The sequence below is a fragment of the Oryctolagus cuniculus genome (assembly GCF_964237555.1).
Source record: "Oryctolagus cuniculus chromosome 16 unlocalized genomic scaffold, mOryCun1.1 SUPER_16_unloc_1, whole genome shotgun sequence".
Lineage (NCBI taxonomy): Eukaryota > Metazoa > Chordata > Mammalia > Lagomorpha > Leporidae > Oryctolagus > Oryctolagus cuniculus.
In genome coordinates, this window is record NW_027208201.1 from 6,886,905 (window position 1) to 6,901,891 (window position 14,987).

At 39.9% G+C, this 14,987-nt stretch overlaps 1 protein-coding gene and 1 pseudogene across 1 annotated transcript in view; both read right to left on the reverse strand.

Annotated features, from left to right (window-relative positions):
- Positions 1 to 6,773: 6,773 nt before the first annotated feature.
- Positions 6,774 to 7,367, reverse strand: LOC138847761 (protein LSM12 pseudogene; annotated as a pseudogene).
- A 6,154-nt stretch (positions 7,368 to 13,521) lies between these two features.
- The window catches only part of LOC138847813 (vomeronasal type-2 receptor 116-like), a 56,991-nt gene continuing 55,525 nt past the window's right edge, over positions 13,522 to 14,987 (reverse strand). The window contains exon 7 of the mRNA XM_070067627.1: positions 13,522 to 14,435. Coding sequence (XP_069923728.1) covers positions 13,522 to 14,435 — 914 coding nt within the window. The remainder of the gene's footprint in view (positions 14,436 to 14,987) is intronic.

The window sequence follows — 14,987 nt, forward strand, 5'->3', positions numbered from 1 at the left end:
TTTTGGGGAGTGTCTTTTTTCCCCAAGTTTCAGAAAGTTGACTAAACATGAGTAAATAAAGGCTAAAAATTTTTACTAAAATAAACATATATATTCACTACAGTTTCCTAAGAACCACTCTGCACTCAGAAGAGCTGAAGGTACCTACCCAAACATATATTTTTACAAGAATGCTCAGAACAATCTGTTCATAACACTGAAAGTGTGGAGACAACAGAAATAGACATTTGTGAATGAATAAATTGAGTGTGGGAAAATTATGCAGCTATAAAAATAACGAAGGATACCTGCTATAAATTGGATGAATTGAAAATGCAATGCCATCTAAAAGAATTTAGATCTAAGAGGTCATATGTTATCTCATTCCATTGCTAGGAACTGTCCAGAATAGGTAAACCCATAGCAACTAAAAGAGATGAATGGTTGCATGAACCACATTCATGGAAGCTTGCAAGCAGCTGCTTGGTGGAGAAATGCTTTGAAAATGGGTGATGTAAAGGGCTTCAATCTACACAGACATGAAAATTGCAAAAACTTGTGAAAATATTTTATGCAAAATCATTGTACAATGTGATTGTGGAAGTATTATAATACCACTTTCTTGTACAATACTTCATTGATTCATATTGGGTATATGAATTTCAGCAAAATAGAAACATCATTCTTTTTTGTTAATAAACTTCATACTTTATTGATATTTCCTCAGTTCTAACCAAGTATCATTTTCTTTTTCATTTTTTTGGTGATTATTGGGCTTTTTTTTTTAACTTTTACTCAATGCATATAGATTTCCAAAGTACAGCTTATGGATTACATTGGCTTCCCCCGCCAATGACTTCCCTCCCACCCGCAATCCTCCCCTTTCCTGCTCTCTCTCCCCTTCCATTCATATCAAAATTCATTTTCAATTTTCTATATATACAGCAGATGACTTCAGTATACATAAAGTAAAGATTTCAACAGTTTGCACCCACACAGAAACATAAAATGAAAAATACTGTTTGAGTACTCGTTATAGCATTAAATCTCAATGTACAGCACATTAAGGACAGAGATCCTACATGAGGAGTAAGTGCACAGTGACTCCTGTTGTTGACTTCACAAATTGACACTCTTGTTTATGGCCTCAGTAATCACCCTAGCCTCTTGTCATGACCTGCCAAGGCTATGGAAGCCCCCTGAGTTCACTTACTCTGATCACATTTAGACAATGCCATGGTCAAAGTGGAAGTTCTCTCCTCCCTTCAGAGAAAGGTACCTCCTTCTTTGATGACCTGTTCTTTCCACTGGGATCTCACTCACAGAGATCTTTCATTTAGGTCCATTTTTTCCAGTGTCTTGGCTTCCCATGCCTGAAATACTCTCATGGGCCTTTCAGCTGGATCTGCACGCCTTTAGGGCAGATTCTGAGGCCAGAGTGCTGTTTAGGACATCTGCCATTCTATGAGTCTGCTGTGTAACTCGCTTCCCATGTTGGATTGTTCTCTCCCTTTTTTATTCTATCAGTTTGTATTAGCAGGCACCAGACTTGTTTATGTGATCCCTTTGACTCTTAGTCCTTTCATTATGATCAATTGTGAACTGAAATTGATCACTTGGACTAGTGAGATGGCATTGGTACATGCCACCTTGATGGGATTGGATTGGAGTCCCCTGGTATGTTTCTAACTCTACCGTTTGAGGTAATTCAGCTTGAGCATGTCCCAAATTGTACATCTATCTCTTTCCTCTCTTATTCCCACTCTTATATTTCACAGGGATCACATTTCAGTTAAATTTCAACACTTAAGAATAACTGTATTAATTGCAGAATTAAACCTGTCATATTAAGTAGAACAGAAAAAAAAAATACTAAGAGGGATAACTTATTCAGTTGTTCATTAACAGTCAGGGCTATGCTGATTAAGTCACCGTTTCTCATAGTGTCCATTTCACTTCAACAGGTTTCCTTTTTGGTGTTCAATCAGTTGTCACCGATCAGGGAGAACATATGATATTTGTCCCTTTGGGACTGGCTTATTTCACTCAGCATGATGTGTTCCAGATTCCTCCATTTTGTTGCAAATGACTGGATTTCATTGTTTTTTTTTTTTTTTTTTTTACTGCGGAATAGTATTCTAAAGAGGACCTATCCCATAATTTCTTTATCCAGTCTACCGTTGATGGGCATTTAGGTTGATTCCAGGTCTTGGCTATTGTGAATTGAGCTGCAATGAACATTAGGGTGCAGACCGCTTTTTTGTTTGTCAATTTAAATTCCTTTGGGTAAATTCCAAGGAGTGGAATGGCTGGGTTGAATGGTAGCGTTATATTCAGGTTTTTGAGGAATCCCCTGTCTGACTTGCATAGTGGCTTTACCAGTTTGCATTCCCACGAACAGTGGGTTAGTGTCCCTTTTTCCCCACATCCTCGCCAGTATCTGTTGTTGGTAGATTTCTGTATGTGAGCCATTCTCACCGGGGTGAGGTGAAACCTCATTGTGGTTTTGATTTGCATTTCCCTGATTGCTAGTGATCTTGAACATTTTTTCATGTGCCTGTTGGCCATTTGGATTTCCTCTTTTGAAAAATGTCTATTGAGGTCCTTGGCCCATCTCTTAAGTGGGTTGTTTGTTTTGATGTTGTGGAGTTTCTTGATTTCTTTGTAGATTCTGGTTATTAACCCTTTATCTGTTGCATAATTTGCAAATAGCTTTTCCCATTCTGTCAGTTGTCTCTTCACTCTCCTGACTGTTTCTTTTGCAGTACAGAAACTTCTCAATTTGATGCAATCCCAATAGTTGATTTTGGCTTTGACTGCCTGTGCCTCCCCGGTCTTTTCCAGAAACTCTTTGCCTGTGCCAATATCTTGAAGGGTTTCTCCAATGTTCTCTAATAACTTGATGGTGTCAGGTCATAGATTTAGGTCTTAATCCATGTTGAGTGGCTTTTTGTGTGAGGTGTAAGGTAGGAGTCTTGCTTCATGCTTCTGCATATGGAAATCCAGTTTTCCCAGCACCATTTATTGAATAGACTGTCCTTGCTCCAGGAATTGGTTTTAGATCCTTGATCAAATATGAGTTGGTTGTAGATGTTTGGGTTGATTTCTGGTGTTTCAATTCTGTTCCATTGGTCTATCCATCTGTTTCTGTACCAGTACCATGCTGTTTTGATTACAACTGCCCTGTAGTATGTCCTGAAATCTGGTATTGTGATGCCTCCGGCTTCCTTTTAGTTGTACAAGATTGCTTTAGATATTCGAGGTCTCTAGTGCCTCCATATGAATTTCAGCATCATTTTTTCTAGATCTGAGAAGAATGTCTTTAGTATCTTGATTGGGATTGCATTGAATCTATAGATAGAAACATCATTCTTTCCTGTGTGAAACTGGAATAAGAACTCTAAACAATGGTCAAAGAGAAAGTAGTCAAACGATAGGGGATACAATTATAGAATCATTCCTATGTGACCATGAAAACTACCTACATATGTGATAAAGATACCGTTTCAAAATAGTTAGGATGTAATTATTTAATAAGAGGTTTATGAACAATACAGTGTCCAAAGAGAAGACTGCTCAAGGACAAGTTGACTCTTCTATTTGGGAAAGAAATTCTACTTAATTTTTTTAACTTTTATTTAATGAATATAAATTTCAAAGTACAGCTTATGGATTACAATGGCTTCTCCCCCATAACTCCCCTCCCACCTACAACCCTTCCCTTTCCCGCTCCCTCTCCTCTTCCATTCATATCAAGATTCATTTTCAATTCTCTTTATATACAGAAGATCAGTTTAGCATATATTAAGTAAAGACTTCAACAGTTTGTACCCATGTAGAAACACAAAGTGAAAAATACTCTTTGAGTACTAGTTATAGCATTGAATTGCAATTACAGCACATTAAGGACAGAGATCCTACATGAGGAGTAAGTGCACAGTGACTCCTGTTGTTGACTAAACAAGTTGACACTCTTGTTTATGGCATCAGTAATCACCCTAGGCTCTTGTCATGAGGTGCCAAGGCTATGGAAGCCTTTTGAGTCACCGACTCTTATCATATTTAGACAAGGTCATAGTCAAAATGGAAGTTCTCTCCTCCTTTCAGAGAAAGGTACCTCCTTCTTTGATGACCTGTCCTTTTTTTTTTTTTTTGACAGAGTGGACAGGGAGAGAGACAGAAAGAAAGGTCTTCCTTTGCCGTTGGTTCACCCTCCAATGGCCGCCGCGGCTGGCGTGCTGTGGCCGGTGCACCATGCTAATCCGAAGGCAGGAGCCAGGTGCTTCTTCTGGTCTCCCAAGGGGTGCAGGGCCCAAGCACTTGGGCCATCCTCCACTGCACTCCCGGGCCATAGCAGAGAGCTGGCCTGGAAAAGGGGCAACGGGGACAGAATCCGGCATCCCAACTGGGACTAGCACCTGGATGCTGGTGCTGCTAGGTTGAGGATTAGCCTGTTGAGCCTCATCACTGGCCAACCTGTTCTTTCCACTGGGATCTCACTCGCGGAGTTCTTTCATTTAGGTCATTTTTTTTTTTGCCATAGTATCTTGGCTTTACATGCCTGAAATACTCTCATAATCTTTTCAGCAGGATCCGCATGCCTTAAGGGCTGATTCTGAGGCCTGAGTGCTGTTTCTACTTCTGCCATTCTATGAGTCTGCTGTGTATCTCGCTTCCCATGTTGGATCGTCCTCTCCCTTTTTTATTCTATCAGTTAGTATTCGCAGACACTAGTCTTGTTTATGTGATCCCTTTGGCTCTTAGTCCTATCATTATGGTCAATTGTGAACAGAAATTCATCTCTGGGTCTAGTGAGGTGGCATTGGTACATGCCACCTTGATGGGATTGAATTGGAATCCCCTGGTATGTTTCTAACTCTACCGGTTGGGGCAAGTCAGCTTGAGCATGTCCCAAATTGCACATCTCTTCCCTCTCATATTCCTGCTCTTATATTTAACAGTGATCACTTTTCATTAAGTTTAAACACTTAAGATTAACTGTGTATTGATTACATTATTCAACCAAAAGTAGTAAGTAGAACAAACCAAAAATATACTAAGAGGGATAACGTATTACGTTGTTCATTAACAGTCAGGGCAAAGACTGATCAAGTCACCGTTTCTCATAGCGTTCATTTCACTTTAACAGGTTTCCTTTTTCGTGCTCAGTTAGTTGTCACCAATCAGGGAGAACATATGGTATTTGTCCCTTTGGGACTGGCTTATTTCACTCAGCATAATGTTTTACAAATTCCTAACAGGGATCACTTTTCAGTTAAAATTATAACACCGAAGAATAATTGTGTGTTAATTACAGAGTTCACCAATAGTACTTGAACCAAAAAATACTAAAATGGATAATGTATTACATTGTACATCAACAGTCGGGAATATGGCTGATCAAGTCACCATTTCTCATAGAGTCCATTTCACTTCAACATGTTTCCTGTTTGGTGCTCAGTTAGTTGTCACCGATCAGGGAGAACATATGATATTTGTCCCTCTGCTTCTGGCTTAATTCATTGAGCATAATGTTTTCCATATTCCTTCATTTTGTTGCAAATGATCGGATTTCATTGTTTTTGATTGCTGTGTAGTATTCTATGGAGTACGTGTCCCATTATTTCTTTATCCATTTTACTGTTGATGGGCATTTAGGCTGATTCCAGGTCTTAGCTATTGTGAATTGAGCTGCAATAAACATTAAGGTGCAGACGGCTTTTTTGTTTGCCAATTTAATTTCCTTTGGTTAAATTTCAAGGTTTGGAAAGCTGGGTTGTATGCTAGGGTTTTACTCATGTTTCTGAGGAATCCCCTGTCTGACTTGCATAGTGACTTTACCAGTTTGCATTCCCACCAACAGTGGGTTAGTGTTCCTTTTTCCCCACATCCTCGCCTGCATGTGTTGTTGGAAGATTTCTGTATGTGATCCAATCTCACCAGAGTGTTGTGAAACCTCATTGTGGTTTTGCTTTGCTTTTCCCTGTTTGCTAGTGATCCTGAACATTTTTCCATGTGCCTGTTAGCCATTTGGATTTCCTCTGTTGAAAAATGTCTATTGAGGTCCTTGGCCCATCTCTCAAGTGACCTGTAGTAGCACCTTGACAGTAGGCACTCCATTTTGTAGCACTTGAGACTCCATTCTGGGAAAGCACCCCTCCCCCCACTGTGAGACTCTGGTCTGAAACTATGATCTCAAATATTCGGACAATAGCAGTACACTACGTCACCCTTGGCAGAGCACAAAAACCCCCTAGCATGATTGCTCAAGCTTGAAAGTAGAAAGGTTGCACCTGGGTTAATGATAAATATGTGATTTGTCTATGTCTTACCTATAATTTGGATTAATGTCAAGATCATAATTGATAATTGTACGATTGTAACTGGTATTGTCAAGATTATAATGGATATTAATTTCACTTAGGACTTTTTTTATGTTGACCCCAGTAACTATGTACTCTCTTTTGATTTTGGCAACCGTGTATCCCCCCTCCCGATTCTGTGGTTTTTGCCTTTATAAACCCTGTGCTTTAGTTCCTCGGGGCTCCTCTGTTCTTGCACGTTCAGAGAGCCCCAGCATACTGGATCAATAAACCCTTAACCCTTTGCTGATTGCATGAGAGAGTCTCTTGGAGTCATTCTTGGGGGTGGCAGACATTTTTTTTAAACTCTAACAGACCCTCTGTTAACAAGAGCCAACAGGAAATACAGGATCCCTTCCCTCCCAGCCTGCCTCCGCCGAAGCCACCGCCCTTCGGGGCTGGATGCTGGAAGAGTCCTGGGTGTGTGTGGACTCAGGACAGGGCAGCCTCCTTCTGTGGTTGCTGGGCTTGTGAACACTGCAGGATCTTTTGGCTTTCCACATCTCTAAAATGCTTTTCAACTATTTTGCGTACATGGCTCAGTGCACTCCCCTCTTTGCCTTTACAGTTTTCCACTTGATATGGGGCTGTAATAACAACTTCTTCCATAACTACAATGTTTTTTTCTTGCCACTTACAGTCTTTATTGGTCTTGTGGATGGTCTGGAAGAGCTGCTGGCCCTCTAGGCAGACACCAGCACTGATGGCATAGGCCTGGCTCAGCTTCTTGTCCTTCTTCGTCCGCGCTTTGCTGGCAAGCTTACTGATATTGAGTGAAGCTAAGGGAGGAGGGGTTTCTGTGCGGTCGTTCATAATTTCCACTTCTGAAACATACTGTAAGTTTATGAGCAAGATGTCTGTGTGGTTGGGCTTTCTGCTGGAAGAGGGACATTTTAAAGCCAGCATTTTGGACTGGTAGTCGAAGGCTACCACCTCGCCCTGCAACCGCTGCTCCTGGCATGTCTGGCACGACACCTGGCTCCCATCGCTGAAGTACTCGCCCCAAGGAGCTGCCATCTTGGGAGAGCAGCCGCAGCCAGCCTGAAGTAAGCATTCTAAACATTAAGGAAATGTATTTCCCCTGTTGAATCATAGAAACTTTGGATTTGTTTAAAATCTATTAAGAAAACCTGCTTATCTAAATAAATTTTAAATGTCAATTTATAGAAAGAGGGACTGCAATACTCAGGTAAGTTTAATTGGAGAGAAAGAATGCCCTTGGACCTGGGATGCAGTCAGGTCCTCACACATCCTGGGGAAGAAACTCAGAATCATGCACAAGGACGATTCAAATCCTGGCATCAGGAGAGATAATTCACAGATGTCCATCTCCACGCATCCTTTATAATCTATTTCCCAGTCACAGGCACAGAGCATCAGGGCAGGGTGCTTTCCTGATTTCCTGGGATGGAGAGGGATAAAGCAATAAAACGACCAGAGGTCTGACCTTTCCTGACAACAGAGACACAAAGGCGAGTTCTTGGCAAAGTGACTGACTTAGAAATGTCTCAATTTGGCTACTAGCTGTGTCTTTGAATCACTAGACTGTCACACACATTAAATAGGCTGAGGACACAGCTATTCTGGGACTTGGTTGTTCCCTACACAGAGACCAGTTCTCCCTGCAGAGGGCTGACCCTGCAGACAGTATCTACCCCATATTCTCCCTATTTCAGCTGACACTCTGGTCTCTGACTCAATGCTGGAGATATCTTGACATGTCATAATCTCTGATTTTTCTCTACCTACAGCTTTACCACTTGCACACTTCAGTGGATCTGAAGGTCAGCAGCTGCCAAAATTCTCTGAAGATAAATGTCTACAAAGATGGTCTGTAGAAAGAGGCACAACTCGATGCTTATATTCAAGCCAGAAAATACAGTGTCAGCATTTTGGCAAATTGAAGATCGTGTGTATGTGTTAGGTATCATTGTGACTGCATGTGAGTGTATTTTTGTGCCTGTGTGTTCTGTCCCTATTGGTAATTCTGAAAAAATGTATTGGAGGAAGGCATACCAATGAAATCAGAGGTCCTCACCCTTGTTGTGCTTCCATAAAATTTCCCATTTGCTCTCCAGCCTTTTAGAAGCAGAGGGCAGGTATCAAGATTTTTGTGTCCATCCCATGAGCACATCCCTTTGATCCAACTCTTGGGGTCTTGGCATTGGTGAGACTGTTGGGACCCAGAACCACTACTGCCACTGTCCAGATCTGCCTGGAGAGGTGCCTATCTATTCTGATATATGCACTACCTCATTAAATGTTGTTGCCTTTCTCATCATTGTTCCATCTAATGCCTGACAATCTAGAATCTCTATTTCACTTTGTTACACTTTGGAATGAGCTTCTTTCACTGCCCAATATTTCCCTGTTTACCAGGTTGTAGCTTGTATCATTGTGTTTATGTTTTTCTCATAACACTTAGGCCTACTTTTTGTATTAGTATATTTCTGTTTGCTCTTAATAAGACAGGAATTTAATGAGTGTATATTCTTCAGTCTTCAGGTTTTCTACTAACTTTATGCATGGTATAGAATAGCTGACAACTTCCCATTTGGGGAAAGCAGATTAAGTTATTCAATATTCAGCTGATAGCAAGAGCTAAAAGTAACCCTGGGGTGAACAAATATATTCTCCATAATAAAAAAGTGTATCACTAAGGTAAAATGATTAAAGAAAAATTTAATTCATCACTCCTATCATTAAAATAAATATAATGACACATTGGAAGACTCCGTTGCATAATTATTTTTTTTGACAGGCAGAGTTAGACTGTGAGAGAGAGAGAGACAGAGAGAAAGGTCTTCCTTTTTCCATTGGTTCATCCCCCAAGCGGCCGCAATGGTCAGCACGTTGTGGCCAGTATGCTACACCAATCCGAAACCAGGAGCCAGGTGCTTCACCCTGGTCTCCCATGTGGTTGCAGAGCCCAAGGACATGGTCCATCCCCCACTGCACTCCTGGGCCACAGCAGAGAGCTGGACTGGAAGAAGAGCAACCGGGACAGAATCTGGCGCCCCAACCGGGACTAGAACCTGGGGTGCTGGCACTGCAGGCAGAGGATTAGCCTAGTGAGCCGTGGTACCAGCCCATAGCATAATTTTGGTACCACATTTATTTAGTGTCCAACAAGTAATTGCTCCTTGTGAACAGAACACCAATTTTGGTTCAGGTGTGTATGGGAAAGCAATATTTGTTTAGAACACAGAAAAAAAATTTTAATAGATATGTAATGATACTATGTGCAACATAATATGACAAAATAGGAAAGTATCTTTATGCTAAAAAGGAAACACTGTCATCTTGATACTGTAAAAATTTTCATATGATGGAGCAAAAGTGCTATGGCACTTTATTATTTAATTCAACACTGAAAACTAAGAATCAATGTACTCCAACTGAAAAGTGATTGGATAAATGTATTTCTCCCCGCATAGTGAACAAGTAACAGTTTACTTGACATTCAAATTATGGATGAAATGTAGGAAATTAGAAAAGTCCAGATTTCCAAGGAAAGGGGAACAAAGAAATTCATAGAGAGAAAACAGAACATTTGTTCTCTTCTTCACAATAACATAAACACATTTTAAATTGCAAAAGTTCATATTTTTGCCTAAGAAATATGGCAATCTATAGTGAAGGTTCCATTGTAAAATGTGAAAAGACATAGATGAATTCAGTACCCAGGAAATCAATAAATGAAGATGAAGTGAACATTGTGAATTATCTGACTGCTTGAAGCCCTGAATTGGATGCATTTATTTCACTGAAAATCTAAATTTGGGGCTGGCACTGTGGCATAGCGGGTAAAGCCAGTGCTGGCATCCCAAAAGATTGCTGGTTCAAGTCCCAGTTGCTCCACTTCTGATCCAGCTCTCTGCTATGGCCTGGCAAAGCAGTGGAAGAAGGTCCAAGTCCTTGGGCCCCTGCACCTGCATGGGAGATCTGGAAGAAGCTCCTGACTACTGGCTTCTGATAGGTGTAGCTCTGGCTGTTGTGGCTAATAGAGGAGTGGACCAGTGGATTGAAGACCTCTCTCTCTCTCTCTCTCTCTCTCTCTCTCTCCCTTTCTGTCCTTCATTCTCTGTGTAACTCTTTCAAATTAATATATAGATCTTAAAAAAAAAAAGAAAATCTAACTTAAGAATCCTAATTTGACAAGAGTTGATATATTCGAGTATAAAATCTTCAAAGAGCCTACAAAAAAGAACATAATTAGCTAGTTTTAGAAAATATTTCCTTTTTAAAAAATTAATATAAAATAAATAAATGAATTATGAAATGGATATTTAAGAAATATTCATTAAAAAGCAAGCCATTAAGAAATGTCATGAAGAAGTCATATACTGACTATACTTTTATAAGTTATATTAGTCTAAAATTTTAACACTCAACATATTTATATCTAAGTATTTCATATATTTGGATAATAGAAAGTTTTGTTTCTTCAGTATCTTCATTACTTTCTAAAACTTTTCACTTGTAAGTCAATTATTTTGGGGTGTGTGTTTTTAATTGCTTTCAGCTTTAGATACTTGTCTAAAACATGAATAAATAAAAACTAAAAGTTTTTACTGAAATAAACATATATATTCACTGCATTTTTGTCAAAACCATTGGAAATATCTTGTGCACTCAGAAGAGCTGAAGGTGTGTACCAAATATATATTTTTACAAGAATGCTCAGAACAATCTGTTCATAACATGAAAGTTTGCAGACAACCCAAATCATCATCTTTGAATGATTGAATACGTTGAATGTGGAAAAGCCATAAGATTGAATCTTATACAGCTATAAAAATAATGAAGGGTACCTGCTATAATTGGGTGAATCAAAAATGTAATGCCATGGGAAAGAAGCTAGATCTAAGAGGTCTCATATTATCTCACTCCATTGCCAGCAACTGTTCAGAGTAGGTAAACACATAGCAACTAAAGGAGATGAATGGTTGCATAAACAACATTCATGGAAACTTGCAAGTGACTGCTTAATGCAGAAAGGCTTTGATTACAGGGTGATGCAAAAGGCTCAATCTACAGACATGATTATTGCTCAAACTTTTGAACATACTTTATAGAAAATCAATGTAGAATTTGAATGTGAAAGTACTGTAATACCACATCCTTGTCAAATACTATAGTGGTTCTTACTGGGTATGTGAATTTCACCTCAATAATAGCATCATTGTCTCCTGGAATAAGAACTCTAAGCAAAGGCCAAAATGATAGCAGTCCAATGGTAGATGAGACAGTTATAGAATCACTCCTATGTAATCATGAAAAACACCTCCAGATGTGGTAAAAATAAAAATGCCATGTCCAAATAGCTAGAAAATACTTAGTAATTAAGATGTTTGTGAACAATACAGTGTTCAAAGAGAAGAATGCTCATGGACAAGTTGACTCTTGTATTTGGAAACAAATTCCACTTTATAACCACAAAATGACAAATTCTCCATGACATTTAGAGAAACAACATAAAGCAGTTATAACTGAGACATGTTTTCAAGTATGAACATAAAAAACTTAATACTTTATCCCTTTTAGTGTTTTTTGTTCAACTTAATGCTATAAGTTGAACTCTTTAATTAACACAAAATTATTCTTAGGTGTTTAAATTTAACTGAAAAGTGATCCCTGTTAAATATAAGAGTGGGAATAAGAGAGGCAGGAGATGTACAACTGGGACATGCTCAAGCTGACTTGCCCCAAATGGTAGAGTTAGAAACGTGCCAGGGAATTCCAATTCAATCCCATCAAGGTGGCATGTACCAATGCCATCTCACTAGTCCAAGTGGTCAGTTTCCGTTCACAATGGATCAAATTGAAAGGATTAAGAGTCAAAGGGATCACATAAACAAGACTAGTGTCTGCAAATACTAACTAATATCATCAAAAAGTGAGAGAACGATCCAACATGGGAACCAGGATACACAGCAGACTCATAGAATGGCAGATGTCCTAAACAGCACTCTGGCCTCAGAATCAGCCCTTAAGACATTTGGTTCTGGCTGAAGAGACCATGAGAGTATTTTAGGCATGAAAGCCAAGACACTCTGGCAAAAAAAAAAGACCAAAATGAAAGATCTCTGTGAATGAGATCCCAGTGGAAAGAATGGGCCATCAAAGAAGGAGGTACCTTTCTCTGAATGGAGGAGAGAACTTCCACTTTGACTATGATCTTGTCTAAATAAGATTGAATTGGTGAACTCAAAAGGCTTCCATAGCCTTGGCAGCTCATGACAAGTGCCTAGGGTGAATACTGACTCCATAAATAAGAGTGTGAATTGTTAAGACAACAATAAGTCACTGTGCACTTACTCCTCATGTAGAATCTCTGTCCTTAATGTGTTGTACACTGTGAATTAATGTTATAACTAGTACTCAAACAGTACTTTATACTTTGTGTTTCTGTGTGGGTGCAAACTGTTGCAATCTTTACTTATTATATACTAAATTGATCTTCTGTATATAAAGATAACTGAAAATGCATCTTGATGTGAATGGAATGGGAGAGGTGCTGGGGATTGGAGGGTTGCGGATGTGAGGGAAGTTATGGGGGGAAAAGCCACTGTAATCCAAAAGCTGTACTTTGGAAATTTCTATTAATTAAAGAAAAGTTAAAACAACAAATAAGAACATATATGGTATCTAAAGCAATAAACAAAGATGAAATTAATTACTCTGCATATTTTCAGGGATAGCCCTATCATATGAAATGTAATTGCTATTTATACGTTGATGCTCAGCTTTGTTTCAGTTTTCAACAGTGATTCCTTTTAGTTTATATGAAAATATTTCTAGCCTGCATTGCATTTTTGAGAGGGAGAGAGAGAAGCAGAGAGAAAGAGAGAGATGGTTGAGAGTCCAACCTTTCACTACTTCACGTCTCATTTCCCATAGTGGTTTATCTTGGATTGAGTCCAGAAGCCAGGAGGCAGGAAAAAAATTGACCCGGACACAAAGTGTTTAATATCCTAGCAATCTGATATCAGGGGTCAGAACCAAATCACAAACCTAGCTACTGTCATGTGGGACAAGATTAATTAATTGCTAGGTCAAATACCTAAACAAAAATGTTTTTTTAGTTTTGCTTATTTTACAATGTTGGAAATCTACTACCAATTTGGTTTTTGTTTACAAAATTTGAAAATCTAGAGAAACTATTGAGAAAAATATTTTAGGGTCTCCTACAACTGCATTGATTCCTTAAAGCTTTCAAAGAATTTTTATCAGGTTTTATGAGAATAACGTAGCACTTGGGGGCAAAGATGCAGCCCAGGAGCCCTGCACTGGAGGCCAAAATGGAGAAGACTTCCACGGCCACCATGACCTTCCCCTTGGTGCTGTGGTAGACAGGCAGGAAGGTCACCCAGACACTGCAGAACACCAGCATGCTGAAGGTCAGAAACTTGGCTTCATTGAATGTGTCAGGCAGATTCCTGGCTAGGAAAGCCACAATGAAGCTGGCCAGGGCCAAGGAACCCAGGTAGCCCAGGACACAGTAGAAGGCAGTGACTGAGCCCTTATTGCACACCAGGATGATGTAGTCATGCTCAGAATGTTTATCTACCTCAATAAAGGGAGGAGAGGTTCCCAACCAGATGCCACAGAGAACCAGTTGGATCATGGAGCAGATGGGAATGATGAAGTTAGAAGTGCCTGATACCAATAACCGCCTTATCGTTCTTCCAGGTTTCAGAGCTTTGAAGGCCAGAATCACAGTGATGGTCTTGGCCAGCACAGCGGAAACAGCTATTGTGAACACAAGGCCAAATGCTATTTGCTGGAGGAGGCAGGTGGCTGTGTTGGGATGGCCAAGGAAGAGTAAGGAGCAGAGGAAGCACAGGAGGAGGGCGATGAGCAGGATGTAGCTGAGGGTCCTGTTATTGGCCTTGACGATGGGAGTGTCTCGGTGCTTCACAAAGACCCAGAGGACTGCAGCTGTTAGGACAGAGAAACACAGAGCCATGCAGGCCAGGGCCATCCCCAGGAATTCCTCAAAGGCTAAGAAGGTCACCAGCTTGGGGAGGTAGCGGTTTCTCTCCATGTTTGGGTACTCGTGATCTGCACATGGGATGCACTGCTCTGCATCTGTGGGGAAAAGGAAGACTCTGTGTTTCCATTTCACAATTTGCTCCTTTTTCCCTGTTAAGGAAAAAGCTCACCTTCGCAATTTCATGGTGAGTCCAGCCTGGGGTGATGTATACCAAGAAACACTAAAGTATTTCTGCGCACCTAATCAAGGCAGAATGCTCATCTGCAGGTGGAGGAAACTCATTCAAACTAGCTCCTTAGCACATGGGGCTCTGTGTTCTCATCCTATCTGTCAGAGATTTTTTTCAGTGTTTAATTTCTAAACAATGAGGAATTTTCTATATTTCGTATGGGCTTGGATTCTTCCCAGCCCTCCTCTCTACAGTCCTCAGTGACGTTTCTGGAGAAATCATTTATTCACGTGGGTTAGAATATTTATCTGGGATCATCAGGTTTAAGGATTTTCTTCCTTATCCTCAAATGGAAATGACCTATATAAACGGTCTTTCATTCCTGGGACCTCCATTCCTAATTTCCTACATGGATTCATCTTGTCCATGTTTCCATATAAATGTTGTGATACTGAGGTTGAATAGATGGGAATTGTAG